This window comes from Mandrillus leucophaeus, unplaced genomic scaffold (genome assembly GCF_000951045.1).
Source record: "Mandrillus leucophaeus isolate KB7577 unplaced genomic scaffold, Mleu.le_1.0 Scaffold747, whole genome shotgun sequence".
Classification (NCBI taxonomy): Eukaryota; Metazoa; Chordata; class Mammalia; order Primates; family Cercopithecidae; genus Mandrillus; species Mandrillus leucophaeus.
The window spans coordinates 719,096-736,425 of NW_012108108.1; the positions used below are offsets into that span (position 1 = coordinate 719,096).

The following is a 17,330-nucleotide window of genomic DNA, read 5'->3' on the forward strand; positions in this document are numbered from 1 at the left end:
CCTGGCTAATTTTTGTATTTTTAGTAGAGGCGGCGTTTCACCATATTGGTCAGGCTGGTCTCAAACTCCTGACCTTGTGATCCGCCTGCCTTGGCCTCCCAAAGTGCTGGGATTACAGGCTTGAGCCACTGCGCCCGGCCCCAGCCCAGATTTTCTATTAGTAATCATACACATCACCAAATCTAGCTCCTAAATAGGATGCATTACAATTTGTTTAGAATTTAAAGGCTTAGGGGCAATAAGCAGGAGAGGAAAAAGTATGTACATTTTTGTTTTACAAAACTGACTAAAAAATACATTCAAGAAATAGTAAAGAGAATTTAATACAATCTTGTTGGGTGTGGTGGCTCATACCTGTAATCCCAGCACTTTGACAGGCTGAACTGGGAAGACTGCTTGAGCCCAGGAGTTCAAGACCGGCCTGGGCAACACGGTGAGACCCCATCTCAAAAAAAAGAATTTAATATGATCTCATGTGCCCTGAAGGAGGTAGCACCTGATTAAGAGGGGTAATCGCTATGTCCAAATAATCTCCTACATGGAGCTTCTGCAACTGCAGAGTCACAGAATCATCAGTCCCCTTTCTGCCAGCACACTTGCATTTTAAATTACATTCCTTGTAATATTGCATTTGATAAAATAAGGGTGCTGCTGTCTTTGTTTCTGAGACAAAGACACAGTGGCTCAGGCTTGTAATCCTAGCACTTTGGGAGGCCGAGGCTGGTGGATCACGAGGTCAGGAGATCAAGAGCATCCTGGCTAACACAGTGAAACTCTGTCTCTACTAAAAATACAAAAAAGTTAGCCGGGCGTGGTGGCAGGCACATGTAGTCCCAGCCACTCGGGAGGCTGAGGCAGGAGAATGGCGTGAACCCGGGAGGCAGAGCTTGCAGTGAGCGGAGATCGCGCCACTGCACTCCAGTCTGGGCGACAGATGAGACTCTGTCTCAAAAAAACAAAAAACAAACAAACAAAAAGTTTAAAAATCTAGGGACTAAACAGATCACTGTTTTAAGTTATTTTTCACTCTAGCATGCTATAAATGTATAGCGCTCGACCCTTTTAACTTCTTGATTTTGTGCATTTTAGAGCAGAAACCAATTTCTCTTTTTGAGGTACAGAAAACAGAGTAAACAAGAGGCGGCAAAAATTTAAGAATCAAAATGTCATTCAAAGTCCTCGCCAATTAACGGAATTTGAAGTGTGTTGCTGAACCTGTGCCCAGCTCTAAACCTGCATCTCTTACTTCATCAGCAAGGCGATGACTGAGCCGTGTTCAACTTTCAACTTATAATCCAAGTGATCCATGTACTACAAACACAGAGACTTTAATGAGAAACTGGAAGAAACGCATCCACCAAAATGTCTTTTACTCTCTTATAAGTTGATATATATTTAGATTTTTCAAAATGCTTGCTTTTATGTTTAAAAAATTAGAATAGAGTATCATACAAAAGCATACTAACTCCAATACAAATTACTTCTGCAAATAATTCTACATGAAATTTTTCCTACTGTAGAATTTTTAATATGTTATTTGAGGGAGTTTAAGCAGTTCAGTAATACTAAATTTTTAAAATAAATTTTTTAAATAAAATTTGTGTTTTTATAATGTAAAAGTAAAATACAATCAGTTTACTTTTTGTTTATGGTAGGAGGAGGAGAGGAATGAAGTGACAGAACGAAATTCAAAATACAACAAAACAAACATCTTTTATTTTCTTTTGAAATTTGCCTTCTTTTTTATCAGAATAAATGTCTTGATTCCAGATGGGACTGGGAAGTCATCCCCATGAATGGAAAAGCAATTAACAGACCTTACTAGCAGGGTTATAGCATTTTCATATTTTACAATGTCACAACACTGAAGTATACTACTTTTTAGTTTAATACTGATTTTTTTTTTTTTTTTTTTTGAGACTGAGTCTCGCTCTGTCGCCCAGGCTGGAGTGCAGTGGCCGGATCTCAGCTCACTGCAAGCTCCGCCTCCCGGGTTCACGCCATTCTCCTGCCTCAGCCTCCCGAGTAGCTGGGACCACAGGCGCCCGCCACCTCGCCTGGCTAGTTTTTTGTATTTTTTAGTAGAGACGGAGTTTCACCGTGTTAGCCAGGATGGTCTCGATCTCCTGACCTCGTGATCCGTCTCGGCCTCCCAAAGTGCTGGGATTACAGGCTTGAGCCACCGCGCCCGGCCTTAATACTGATTTTTTAAAGCACTCATCAATGTCTGTTATGTGCTTGATGTAAGTCTCCTTTTAGTTCAAAGCAGTTAATGACATTTTGTCAATTCACCATTTTCTATAGCCTGAAATATATGACTATGATTTCATATCACTTAGAAAGCCAATTCTTTCAAAAGAAAGGTGGAGATACTTAAGAATTGTCCCCTCAGTGCTGCTTCCTGATTGGGGGAAAAAAAAAAGAACTCCCCCCACCCCCCCAAAGCAAGAATGGAGGCCACGAGAACTCACACAACCTCTCCCCAGGGTGTCCGCCAAATGGGAAATGCCCCCTCCTCAGATGAGCTCAAACACCATGATCCCCTCTCTGATGAGAAAACAGAGTAGGAAGGCACCAACGCCAGCCTGGAACTTGAATGGCAAAGAACTTAAGACAAATAAGACCATCCCCTTCACGTGCTCTCTGACATCCAATCCATACCCGCCAGGACTCAGAGTGCTTGCCAACTGTTTGAAGGAGGGACAAGGCCCGGCTTCCACTCCTCACTGTTTCAAAAGGCTAGATGAGCAGAACACCCATCTGCAGTTGCTGTGGTATCCAACACTAGAGTTCTCTGCAAGGTCAGCCAGAAACCTGGATACTCAGACCAGGCAAAATACATACAAGTCTCAGCACAGGAACTATGTTCTCGAGGTTGACCAAGGTTGGTCCCTAGAGGGCATTTTTAAAGAGAAGCATGTGCTGGTCTAACACCCTTAGGCATTCTTAGGGTCTCAACACAGTAGGGGTATTGCTCATTTATAACTGGTCAGAACAACATGCGCTTTCCTTCTCTGAAGTGCTCCTGGCCCCCTCACTACTGCGTGCCACCCATCCCTACATGTCAAGTGACTGGAATGTTCTTATAATAATGTAACTGCCTCTCAGGAGCATCTGGACTGCAGCTGCCTGTCACCTAAGAAAAACACGCAGGGTGCCACAGGTCATCCCTTCTCCCTCTGCTAAGCCCTGTTGCTCTTAATGTAGCAGGAACCTTCTCTTCTCTAGTGCTGAGCCCCACTGCCCATCTGTCTGGAACAGGAAGAACTTCTGGGTTCCTGATGAACAAGAGGTATAGAGCAAGAGTTGCCTCGGACCAGGCTAGAAGCCAACTAAAGGGCTACTTCAAAGACCACTGTTTTTTCCCTTCCAAATTATTATTTATTAAAACAAAAACAAAAACAAAAAACAAAACAAAACAAAAAAACAAGACTGCCTTTATAGAAATGAGGTGTTTATCAAAAAAGCCCGTCCCCGCCTTTCAGGGGCAGGACTTGTCTGATTCAATACTTGTACCAACAGCAAGGAAACAAAACTAAGCCCAGTGGGGAACCTAATAGCAAATTAAGTCTGCATAGCCTCTAAAGCAAATGAGCCATGAACTCCAATGTTCAGGAGCTTGGGGGGACATAGGCAAAACCTGACATTAGTGGATCAAAGCAATTCACAGCTGTGCAAATAAGAACAATTCATTTTAAAGAAGCCCCCTCTCCCCATGCCCCACCCCAAGTACAGATGAAGACTGCCACTAGTACTATTCTATAGAGAAGCAAGCACAGAAAGTGGGACCCTGAAGACCGAGAACTTTGAGATGGGCAAACTGCGACAGGGAGGAGAACATAGCACAGAGAGGCTGAACAAGTCAAACAGGTGCCACGAAGACACACCAGGTGCCCCCAGTCTCTTCCAGAAGGAAATGACTGGAGTAGCAGAAAGAACCCACCAGCAGCTCCCTAGGGTCTAGTTTCTACAGACAAGCAACCATGATTTCTTTTTTTTTTTTTTTTTGAGATGGAGTCTCATACTCGCTCTGTCACCTAGGCTGGAGTACAGTGGCGAGATCTCAGCTCACTGCAAGCTCTGCCTCCCGGGTTCACGCCATTCTCTTGCCTCAGTCTCCTGAGTAGCTGGGACTACAGGCGCCCACCACCACGCCCAGCTAATTTTTTGTATTTTTAGTAGAGACGGGGTTTCACTGTGTTAGCTAGGATGGTCTCGATCTCCTGACCTCGTGATTAGACTGCCTCAGCCTCCCAAAGAGCTGGGATTACAGGCGTAAGCCACCATGCCCAGCCAGCAACAATGATTTCGAAGGCTTTATTTACTACAGCTATTTCTAGCCACAAAGGAAAGGAAGGTTAAGGGTACTGGGGCTTTAGATTAAGGAAAATCTGGATTTAAATACTAGCTCAGCCACTTCCTGTTACTCCAATTCTGTAAGCATCAGTTTCCTCATTGTAATACTGAGAATACATTTATTATCTTAGAGCAGTTATGAAGATTACATAAAACAAAACCAACAACAATGCATGTAAAGCTTGTAGCATAATGCTCAAACTACAGGTATTATTTAATTTTAAAAAGTCAGACACTCAAGTATCACTTACTTGTGGTAATTCTCCTTTTTCTCATCTCTCCAGTTTTTATTTAACTGGTGAATTTTCACAGCTACGTATCTTTGCTCTGTTAGATCAAATGCCTATAAAGAAAGAGAATAAATTATACACTGGGCAAATGTTAAGAAGAATTACAGGCAACTGATGTGAGCCTTTAACATATAACATAATCAAAGTCCAAAATACATTATTAAATATATCACATACTTGTATCAGTCTTGCAACCATCTTCTTGAAACTTGTGATTAGATAATTTAGAAGTCTCCAGACACACTGGCACCAAGGGGTTTAGAACATAAAACCAGGCCAACACCACAAACAAAAAGATAGCCCCTGCCTTCAGAATCATTTCCCAACCATGCTCTTTCTGGACACCATCTACTCCCCGTCTGGGACCCGTCTCTCTTAGGTTGCTCTTGTCCTTCAGTTGACACTGGGACTTTACAAACTTCAAACATCCTGCCACTTTTGAAATCCTAGGGACACACACTGTCTGCCTCCTGGAGAAAATAACCCCTCACAATATACTTCTTTGGCATGATTATTTACAAAATAACCCTGTAATTTGGCATATTGTTTATTAAAATAAAAAGAGAAACAAGACCAAAAAACAGCCCTGCCTTTAGTCCCATCTCTATCTGCTGGGCAAATAAAAAGTGGTTTTGTTGTTGTTGTTGTTTTTGAGACAGAGTCTCGCTCTGTCGCCCAGGCTGGAGTGCAACGGTGCAATCTCAGCTCACTGCAACCTGTCTCTCGGGTTCAAGTGATTCTTCTACCTCAGCCTCCTGAGTAACTGGGATTACAGGCACGCACCATCAAACCTGGCTAATTTTTGTACTTTCACCATGTTGGTCAGGCTGGTCTCCAGCCCTCAGGTGATCTGCCAGCCTCGGCCTCCCAAAGTGCTGGGATTACAGGTGTGAGCCACTGCACCGGGCCGAAAAGTAGTTTTTAATTCCAACAATGGATGAAGTTAGTGACACCAAGTCACTTCTCCAGCACTGTCCAGAGGTAGGAACCGGCTTTCCCCAAAGGCCACCACTGCTGGCAAGTCCTGCATCAGCTAGGTAGTGCTTGCTATAGCACAGTGAAAAAGGTAACATGGAGTTTTGAGGAAGCTGGGTGTAAATCATTATTTGATAAAGTAATCTTTCAATTGAATTGAAGATTTCCCTCCAAACAAAAGAATTTGGCCGGGCGCGGTGGCTCAAGCCTGTAATCCCAGCACTTTGGGAGGCCGAGACGGGCGGATCACGAGGTCAGGAGATCGAGACCATCCTGGCTAACATGGTGAAACCCCGTCTCTACTAAAAAAAAAATACAAAAAACTAGCCGGGCGATGTGGCGGGCGCCTGTAGTTCCAGCTACTCGGGAGGCTGAGGCAGGAGAATGGCGTGAACCCGGGAGGCGGAACTTGCAGTGAGCTGAGATCCGGCCACTGCACTCCAGCCTGGGCGACAGAGCGAGACTCCGTCTCAAAAAAAAAAAAAAAAAAAAAAAAAAAAAAAGAATTTATTGCATAGCTCCTTTAGAATAATTTTTCTTAGCTTGTAAAGTTCAGATTAAAAGCTTACCATTTCAGTTTCAACACTGTTATCACCCATCTGCTAATTTCCACAAATATACAAATACATGAAGGCAACAAGTGCAGAAAACAGTCCATAAATAGGGTGATCACTACTTTACAGATATTTCTAAACGTAAGTTTCTCTAGGTAAGCACTGCATGTAGAGAGAGCTGCTTATAGAGAAACTTCCATCATTTATACCAAATTAAAACCAGTATGTTTAAAGTATAAAAACCACTCACTTCAGACATATCTTACTTCACAAAAACTGCAATATTTTTTATTTTATTTTATTTATTTTTGAGACGGAGTCTCGCTCTGTCGCCCAGGCTGGAGTACAGTGGCCGGATCTCAGCTCACTGCAAGCTCCACCTCCTGGGTTTACGCCATTCTCCTGCCTCAGCCTCCCGAGTAGCTGGGACTACAGGCGCCCGCCACCTCGCCCGGCTAAGTTTTTGTATTTTTTAGTAGAGACAGGGTTTCACTGTGTCAGCCAGGATGGTCTCGATCTCCTGACCTCGTGATCCGCCCGTCTCGGCCTCCCAAAGTGCTGGGATTACAGGCTTGAGCCACCGCGCCTGGCAATATTTTTAATTTTTTTATCTAGACAAGTCCTCAATGTGTTTGCCAGGCTGGTTTTGAACTCCTGGCCTCAAGTAATCTTCCCACCTTGGCCTCTCAAAGTATTGGTATTCAGTATCATTTCCCATCCATTCTCTTTCTGGACACCATCTATTACCATCTGGGACCCATCTCCCTTAGGTTGTCTCTTGTCCTTCAGTTGACACTTTACAAACTTCAAACATCAAACATCCTGCCACTTTTGAAATTCTAGGGACACACACTGCCTGCCTCCTGGAGAAAATAACCCGTTATTGGGTTAGAGGCAGTAGAGGCCATGCCCGGCCAAAAACGGAAACTTTTGAACTTTTTTCTTACAGAATCTTCAGTCCATCCACAATCATGAATACCATCATGGCTTCACACCAGAAAATCATTTCAAATAATTTTTTAAAAACAGTAAATACCACCCAATTTGTAAGAGTACCAATGCTATTTCAAGCATAATTTTCTCTAACTACACTGTACTTCTAAATCCAAGACACTGTGACCTACCACTGACTTAAGAAAGGATTTTGGAGAGTGGAGAACGAGAGTGGAGAACAGCGAAAGAAAAACTAAATGCACACATCACTGCAAGAAGTATTTAGATCTCAGAAATAAAATGTGTGGGGCTGAGCATGGTGGCTCACATCTGTAATCCCAGCACTTTGGGAGGCTAAGGAGGGCAGATCACGAGGTCAGGAATTTGAGACCATCCTAGCCAATATAGTAAAACCCCATCTCTACTAAAAAAATACAAAAATTATCCAGGTGTGGTGGCGGGTGCCTATAATCCCAGCTACTCGGGAGGCTGAAGCAGGAGAATCACTTGAACCTGGGAGGCAGAGGTTGCAGCAGTGAGCCAAGATCACGCCATTGCACTGCAGCCTGGACGATAGAGTGAGACTCCGTCTCAAGAGAAAAAGAAATAAAATGTTTGAAGAAATACATTAGGAAAAAATACGATGATGAAATTACTAAAAGTAACCAGGAGGCACCAAGAACCAATTTTGATGTTTCAAAATTACATACACTTCTAGGTATATATCCAAAAGAATTGAAAGCAGAGTCTCATAGAGATATTTGGACACCCAAATTCAAAACAGAACTACAGGCTGGGCGCGGTGGCTCATGCCTATAATCCCAGCACTTTGGGAGGCAGAGGTGAGCGGATCACTTAAGATCAGGAGTTCGAGACTGGCCTGGCCAACACAGTGAAATCCCACCTCTACTAAAAATACAAAAAAATTAGGTGGCATGGTGGTACACACTTGTAATCCCAGCTACTGGGGGAGGCTGAGGCAGGAAAATCACTTGAACCCAGGAGACGGAGGTTGCAGTGAGCCAAGACTGCACCACTGCACTCCAGCCTGGGCGACAGAGCAAGACTGTCTCAAAACAAACAAACAAACCAAAAACAAAAACAACAGCACTATATACAATAGGTAAGAGATGGAAGCAACCCAAGTGTCCATCAACAGAGGAGGATAAACAAAATGTGGTACATACAATAAAATATTAAGTGACCTTAAAAAGGAAGCCAATCCTGTTACATGCTATAGCATAGATGAACCTTGAGGACATTATGCTAGGTAAAATAAGCTGATTATGAAAAGATGTAACATGATTCCACTTCTGTAAGAAATCTAAACATAGTCAAATTCAGAGTAACAGAATGTAAAATGGTTCCAAGGATGAGGAGGAGGGGGAAAGGAAAGTTGGTTAATGGCTACAGAGTTTCAGTTTTGGAAGATGAAAAAAAGTTTGAGATCTATTTCACAAAAACGTGAATGTACTTTACTGAACTATACACTTAAAAATGGTTAAGATGGTAAATTTTATATCTATCTTTTTATGATAAAAAATTACAAAGAAAATAAACTAAGAATTAAGAATGAACATAAATAAAAATGAAGAAAGCAGAAAGAATGAAAGCAGACATTAATGAAATTGAAAACTAACAAAGTAGCAGATTTCATCAACAAAAAAGTTGATTCTTAGGAAAAAATAATAACAACACTGACTAATCTCTAGCCTATCAATCAAGAAACACAAAAATAAAAATTTTACAAGAACAGAGAAGTAACTAGGATGTGGAATATCTATCTTTTTTTTTTTTTGAGATGAGTCTCGCTCTGTCGCCCAGGCTGGAATGCAGTGGCCGGATCTAGGCTCCCTGTAAGCTCTGCCTCCCGGGTTCATGCCATTCTCCTGCCTCAGCCTCCCAAGTAGCTGGGACTACAGGTGCCTGCCACCACGCCCGGCTAATTTTTTGTATTTTTAGTAGAGACGGGGTTTCACCGTGTTAGCCAGGATGGTCTTGATCTCCTGACCTCATGATCCACCTGTCTTGGCCTCCCAAAGTGCTGGGATTACAGGCATGAGCCACCGTGCCCAGCCAGTGGAAAATATTTTTTAAAACTCTAGGCCAAGCATGGTGGCGGTAATCCCAGCACTTGGAAGACTGAGGGGTGAAGATCACTTCAGGCTAGAAGTTTGAGACCAGCTTAGACAGCACAGTGAAACCCTGTCTCTATTAAAAAAGAGAAAATATATAAACGAAATAGATTTCCTAGAAAAATTAAATTACCAAAACTGACTTAAGAGAGAGAAAATCTGAATATATCAATAGTTGTAGAAGAAACTGAAAAGACAGCCAAATGTTTTCCACTAACTCAACATCTCCCAGGTGATTTTTCTTTTCTTTCTTTGTAGAGGCATGGTCTTGCTATGTTGCCCAGGCTGGTTTCAAACTCCTGGGCTCAAGTGATCCTCCCGCCTCGGCTCCCAGAGTGCTGGGATTATAGACATGAGCTGCTGAGTCTGGTCTGCCCGAGAAGTTTTTATGAGTCAACTCTAAGGAGCCAACAATTCCCAAGTGATGAAAAGGGTTCCAGAGCATGGAAAAAAGAGACTTCACAACTCTATCTAACGAGCTAGGATAATTATGACATCAAATTTTGACAAAGCTGCTTGCATACAAAAGGTGACTATGGGCCAATCATACTTATAAGCACAGATTAAAAAATACAAATAAGATACTAGAAGCCAGGTGCAGTGGCTCATGCCTGTAACCCCAGCACTTTGGGAGGCTGAGATGGGAGGACACTTGAGCTCTGGAGTGGGAGGTTGCAGTGAGCCGAGACTGCACTGCTGCACTCTAGCCTGGGTGTCAGAGTGAGACAATGTCTCCAAAAAAAAAAAAGGCACTAGAATATCAAAACCAGTACGGTAGTGCACTAATCGTAATACAGTTCTGGAGATGAACAGTGATGTAGTGATGTCAGTTGCACACACTGTAAAAGTCCTTAATACCACTGAAACATATACTTAGTAAAATCACAGTGGGGTGCAGTGGCTCACACCTGTAATCTCAGCACCCTGGGACGCCAAGGCAGGAGGACTGCTTGAGCCCCTAAGTTGAGACCTGCCTGGGCAATGTAGCAAGACCCTATCTCTACAAAATATTTAAAAATTAGTGCACTGGGCCTGTGGTCCCAGCTACTCAAGAGGTTGAGGCAGGAGGCTTGCTTGTGCCCAGCAGTCTGAGGCTGCAATGAACTATGATCGTGTTACCTCACTCCAGCCTGGGCAACAGAGCAAGACCCTGTCTCTAAAATAAATAAATAAATAAAACCGCAATTTAAAAAAAATTAGAAAGAAAACGGCAGAACTAGTTTTAACATTTTTATTTGCAATGAAAACTATTTTACTAAAAAGATTTCCCATATATAAATTCATACGGGCATAACATAAATCCTAACAGTTAAAGCTGTACATCTGAAAGGTACAGCTGTGCAACAAAGACTACTTAATAAACAATTCTATACTTTACAGACAGGTGCCAGAAACATGTAGAAAAATTAAATCCACGTTATGGATCTGTAGCTATATTTAAAACATACTGAATCCCTCATTTGGTAAAAATCAACCTGGAGGCTCAGCAGCCTGTACTTCGCTGGCCCAACTGAAGCACTCTAAGCCAGAACCCTCTTTCAGACTTCCAGTGCTAGTAAATGATATTAGAACACTTCTAAAACAAAAAGCTGGTTTTCCAATTTTAAAAAATCTATTCTTATTGGAAATAGGTTTGACACATCTATTCTGTACAAGAAATAAAGATAGCACATACTCTTTTCTAACAAATATGAGGCAGAAAGTACAGAACCAGAATAAAAATCATCATAATTCCACCACCCAGTATACTTCCTTCTTGTTTTTTAAATTTATAATTATTTATTTTTCAAACTTGAAAATGACAATACTGTATTCTGCTTGGTCACTTAGGGTTAAAAGCTGTTTTCCCAAAGACACAGGTTTTTAAAGTTTTTGAATTTCAACCAATGGATACCAACCTATAATTATCAGTATTTTTAATGTTCTCCAAGTTGGTAAGAGCCGATAATTTAACTCCCAGTCTTTGTATCCAGTTCCTTATACTTACCTTGTAAACTTCACTGAAACCTCCTCTACCCAAAAGATGTAACAACAAATATCTGTCATTTAGCGTTGGATGATCTTTAAATCTGTGGAAACAGGAAACATGGAACACCCTGAGATCATGGACTACAGTCTTCCACGCTTGCCAAATTCCCAGAATATCTAACACATTATACATACAATTATAGCTACTGTTGGTAGTTTGACAATCAACACCAACATGGCAAATACTGAGTATAAAGCTACCCAGTTCAAAGAGGCAGTGTAATTACAATGAACAGCACTAGCTGCAGAGCCACAGGACTTGGGTGCTGGTCTCAGAGTAGCTACACTAGACCTTTCTTGCTCCTCCTGCTTTTTTCTGTCCTGCTATACAATGAGGGAGGGTAGATTAGAGTAGACCAGAGATTTTTAAATTGTGCTATTTGGCTCCTCCAAACTGTTCAAGGGCCACATGTTCTCACCATTTCAAAAATACATACAGTAAAATTCCAAGACACTTGCTATTTCCTTAAAAACAGATTTGATTATAAAGTGAGTCACATGTTCTATGTGCATTCATTATTCTCTCTTTAAGACAGATATAACTGTGTTCCCTATATTAGATTCTCTTGGGTAGTTTCTTAGTAATATGATAAAGAAATGACAAATTCTGGCAAAAACAAATTTAAAAATATTTGTACCTAGTTCCTGATCTTACACAATCTGACTATTAATTCTGAAATTACTTTACATGGATTCTAAGAAAGTAGCATGCCTATTTGGAGAGACATTACTGCACAGTGGTTTGGATGAAAAAGATCCAAGTTTAACTCTTTGGTCACATTATTTATGAGTCCCTGGTCAAGTTAATTTACTTTCTCTAAGCTTGTTTTCTGATTGATGTATTAAAGATGACTGGGTTATCCTGCGGATTAAATGAGAGCACTAAGGGCACTTAGGACCAGGCCTGATACACAGAGAGTTCTCACAAAGTGGTACCTGCTGTTGTCTGCCACTTTAACAGAAAGAAAGGTCCAAAGCTCGTATAAGCCAAACAAAAATACACAAGCTGTGGCTTTATGAAAAAATGTTTCAGGGTCCAAAAAAAAATGGGGAAAAAACAGATTACTTATAAAAGCCGCTTTCTACTTTCAACCTACTTTGCCCAGTTTCAATTCATCTACAATTAATGTACTGAACTTAAGAGTCTTACTTAAAATGTCAACACCTGAATGGCCCTTAAAGGTCATTCAGAAACTGAGTGTCATCTCAACCCAATACTCTTTCCACAACACCACACGGTGACCCATCTTCCCTTTCTTAAGGCTCTGTAGGGAAATCTGAACATGCCACATATCTCAACCATTTACAATTACGAAGCCATATTGTTTTAGTAATCTCTACTCATGTAAAAATGCTCTACGTATACACATATGTACTTAATATATAAATTTAATACAACTGTATATTTAAACCAAGGCAAATCATAATTTTGTTTACAAAATTGTATTAGATGCTACAAAAGAGCTAAATACACTATGGAATCATTTATGTAACTTACATTAAGCAAACACATTATTCTAGACCATTCAATTCATAACATAAAATGCTTAGCAATCTCCAACCCAATGTACCCCCAAGTAGCTTACTGTGAATTATCTTCATTATGTATCCTTTTTAGTTCCCTGATATGTAGATTTCTAACCCTTTCTAGCCTCTCCAGCTCTGCCTGGATCTCTGCTTCCTCCTAAAGCGAAAAGGAAAGAAATAGCACAGGGATCTTATTTCAAAAACAATAGCAGACATTTATCTTATGAAAGGCTAGAGGAAGGTGCTTTGCATTGAAAGATTTCTTTTTAAGCGATAAGAATTTTAATCATAAAAATTAGCCCATAGAAAATAATAAAATTCAAACCATACAGAGGAGTTCAGTGAGAAAAGTAAAAGTTCTCTACCCTCTTCCTCCCTCCTCTCCATGCCCACTCCTGAGATGTAACCACTATTAAGTTTCTTACACAAGTTTCCAGGAATGTTTTGTGCATATATACACAGACATGGAAACATTTTTTACAAAAATCAGGTTATCTATCCAGTTCTCGTCTTTAAGTGTGGATTACACTTGGTGCCTTAAGTTCTACTTATTTTTATGTTTTATTTTTTGAGACAGAGTTTCACTGTTGTCGCCCAGGCTGGAGTGCAGTGGCGCGATCCCGGCTCACTGCAACCTCTGCCTCCCAGGTGCAAGCGATTCTCCTGCCTCAGCCTCCCGAGTAGTTGGGATTACAGGCACACGCCACCATACCCAGCTAATTTTTTGTATTTTTAGTAGAGATGGGGTTTCACTATGCTGGGCAGGCTGGTCTCGAACTCCTCACCTCAGGTGATCCACCCACCTCAGCCTCCCAAAGTGCTGGGATTACAGGTGTGAGCCACCATGCCCAGCAAGTTCTACTTATTTAATAAGCTCTGAGAACCCAGTGGGAAAACAGCATGAAAACTAATATGTGAAATAAAAAATAAAAGCACACATACCAAAAGCAGTTCAGTAAATCCTTACTGACCATTATCACCCATAAACAGCATTGACCAATGTATGGGCTTCTGAATTTTAAGAGCTGAGCAATCTACATCTAAGATATCTCAGTGAATATCATCAATAACAAATTCTATATTATGTGCCTTTGTGTTTGAATAAGATTTGGCGTAAGACTTTCTCTTTTGAGCTAGTTTAGGCAAGGAATAAGAGCTGCTACGTGATTTAAAATATGATTTAAAATCTTCACGTCAATTTCAAAATCATCTGCTCTTATTATATATTAAAATTTTACTCCAAAGATAACCACTTGGGAAGCCTTATGATGCATACAGAATTATCTGCTCACAGATCACTGGGGAAAAAAAACCACTCTTATTGGGTTGCTGGAATTGACTTGAAAATGGAAAGATAGGCCAGGCATGGTGGCTCACACCTGTAACCTGTAATCCCAGCACTTTGGAAGGCTGAGGCAGGCAGATTACTTGAGGTCAGGAGTTCGAGACCAGCCTAGCCAACATGGTGAGACCTCGTCTCTACTGAAAATACAAAAATGAGCTGAGTGTGGTGGCATATGCCTGTAATCCCAGCTACTTGGGAGGCTGAGGCACGAGAATCGCTTGAGCCCAGGAGGTGGAGGTTGCAGTGAGCCAGGATCGTGCCACTGCACTCCAGCCTGGGAGACAGAGTAAGACTCCATCGCAAAAAAAAAAAAAAAAGAAAAGAAAATGGAAAAATATGAGTTCTACCATTAGGCTACAAGACATGACATGAAAGCAGTCACTCAAGCTTTCTGCTGCTATGTGCAGCTACTATGACCAGAGAGCTTCAACCCCAAATGTAAACTAGGTATCACATTTCTCCAGGGAGATTTTCTCATTACACTTACCTTTTTAAGATGACCTAATCTGAGTTTGAAGATTTCTTCTTGTTCATGGTATTCTGCTAATGTTAACCTGAAAAACAGTGGTAAGTTTCAGTAAACTACTAGAAATCATAGTTTGCTTATTTAAAGAGAAATGCTCAAATATACTATAAGACATATGCAGTTTCAGTCTCAGTTAAAATGACTGAAAGACAGGTTATCTTGTAGTCCTCTGACAAGAGAAAACTTCTGTGATTTACCAGATATGTGAGGGAAGAACTTCAAAGCCAAAAGTCTAATTTGCAAAACATAAAAAAAAAAATAAGTGAGCCATATTTTTATATTATTTTTGAAGTGAGTTTTGTCCCATATATTACTCAGATGAAAATTCATTCAGAGAGAGCCAAAAATTGTCTAAAAATCTTTTAGAGGGCATAACAATAAGCCAATGGATTTTATTATTCTTGTTAACACTTAAACCTTGATAGTGTAATAACAAAGAGAAAGATATAGCAGCAAATTAGAGTCTAGGATTTGGAGTCTGAGGACTAGGGTTTAAAGCACTACTAAGCCGCTGGCGATGTGACCTTGGGCAAGCAACTTTAACCTCTTAACTCAGTTTCCTGAAATGCAGCAAGTGATAATACCTATCTAAGAAAGCGTTGCGGCTTACATGACAATGTACACAGAATATTGAAAATGCTATTTAAATCAACTCTCAAAGGGCTGACTTGATGGGTATTCACGTGTTTCATGTTCCACCTACTCCAACAGCATCCTTATATCTCAAGAATGAACAAGTGGCCAGGCTGGGTGGCTCACTGTAATCCCAGTACTCTGGGAGGCTGAGGGGGAAGGACTTGGAGCCAGGAGTTTGAGACTAGCCTGGGCAACAAAGCAACACTCCGTCTCTGTGAAAAAAAGAAGAAAGAAGTTGGGCATGGCGACACATGCCTGTAGTCCCAGCTACTCAGGAGGCTGAGATGGAAGGATTGCTTGAGCCCAGGAGGTTGAGGCTATAGCGTGCTATAATCATGTCACTGCACTCTACCGCGAGAAACAGAGCAAGACTCTGTCTCTTAAAAAAAGAAAAAAGAAAGAAAGAAAATAAAAAAAGATGAACAAGTGAGAATTATTTTTTTCTTCCATCTCTACCTTTTTCGCATTCTAGAAGCATATACAGATATTTAACATTTTTAGATACCACTGTTTAGATATATTCTAAATAGCAGAAGAAAGAGGAAATATCTATCCTATCAACCAGAACAGAGCCTTTGAGGTCTAACTCAAGAAAAAATAGAAAGAAGAAGAAACTCACCTACTAGGGCTATCTCTTTACAGATGTAGAAATACTTGTATCTACTACTCCATTCCACACCAGCAAAAAACAGATAAATAAAAAATGATGGCTAAGAATTCTCTGTCTGAAACAGGTTCAGGGCCAAGGAAGGGTAATATGACTCACTCCAAGACTCCAGAGGCCTACTTCTGGCTTCTGGTCAAAGTAAGAGCCAATTCACAGATACTATAATTAAAAACTGGACTGAAAGCCTTCTGGATTGGATTTTACACAGGACTCCAGATGGCAACTGCTTACACATTACTAGCCTAGATAGAATTCTAATTATTGTTCTGTGGCAAAGAAACAACCTATGCCTTCTTTAGCACTCCTAAGCGAATGGTTTTGTGCATTAGCATTAAATAATTTTCAAATAATACTAGAGGGAAAGTCCCTTCACAAAATAAACACAGGAATCATGAAAGAAAACCTTGGTCAGATTAATTAGCCTGGACAATCTTTCAAATCTGAGCCCCTACTCGGACTTGCTGAAAGGAAAATACTTTATATTTAAGACTCTATACTCTTCCCCTCTTCTCATTCTGATTATTGCACTTGACTAGTCTTTAAAATCAAGGGGAAAATGTTTTATAACATTTGAGCTGGGTTCAGTAGCTCGTGCTTGTAATCCCAGCACTTTGGGAGGCCGAGGTGGGTGGATCATTTGAGGTCAGGAGTTCGAGACCAGCCTGGCCAACATGGAGAAACTCCATCTCTACTAAAAATACAAAAACTAGCTGGGCATGGTGACGCACGCCTGTAGTCCCAGCTACTCAGGAGGCTGAGGCAGGAGAATCATTTGAACCCGGAACACGGAGGTTGCAGTGAGCCGAGATAGCACCACTGCACTCTGGCCTGGGTGACAGAGTGAGACTTCGTCTTTAAAAAAAAAAAAAAAAAAAACTATTTGGAGTTATATGAGTGAAGATGTTTTCCAAGTTCATTACGCACATTTTTATCGCTATACTTAATGTAAGTATTAGTTTATTCGTCTGTTCATCTCACCTAAGTAAATTGTGGGCTCCTAAGGCTGGGGCTGTATCCTTTAGCTCTGTATTCCCAGAAGGGGCCTAGCATAAAATAAGCATTTAACACAGACTTACTAAACGAATATCAAGGACAAGACTTCCCAAAACATCAGATACGTATGGGGTGAGGATTGGTGTTAAGCCATGTTTCTCAGTAGAATGAAAGAAGATGCATTTCTAGGATGCCACAGACTTTTAACAATAATGTAATACAAGTATTATTATACCTGAAGTGGATTATGTGTTGTTTTTGTGAACTAATATGAAAACATAAAACAAATGACATATTAGTTGATAAGTTATATGACATACATTTTCTTTGAAGCTATCTTTGGATATGAAACTTACTTTCAGTTA

The 17,330-nt window shown here is 40.8% G+C and overlaps 1 protein-coding gene across 1 annotated transcript in view; it reads right to left on the reverse strand.

Moving 5' to 3' along the window:
* Positions 1 to 17,330, reverse strand: part of TLK2 (tousled-like kinase 2) — a 152,083-nt gene that overhangs the window by 31,527 nt on the left and 103,226 nt on the right. The window contains exons 12-16 of the mRNA XM_011966130.1: positions 16,951 to 17,015; positions 14,631 to 14,697; positions 12,858 to 12,955; positions 11,231 to 11,312; positions 4,608 to 4,699 (exon numbers count right to left, since the gene is read on the reverse strand). Coding sequence (XP_011821520.1) covers positions 4,608 to 4,699; positions 11,231 to 11,312; positions 12,858 to 12,955; positions 14,631 to 14,697; positions 16,951 to 17,015 — 404 coding nt within the window. The remainder of the gene's footprint in view (positions 1 to 4,607; positions 4,700 to 11,230; positions 11,313 to 12,857; positions 12,956 to 14,630; positions 14,698 to 16,950; positions 17,016 to 17,330) is intronic.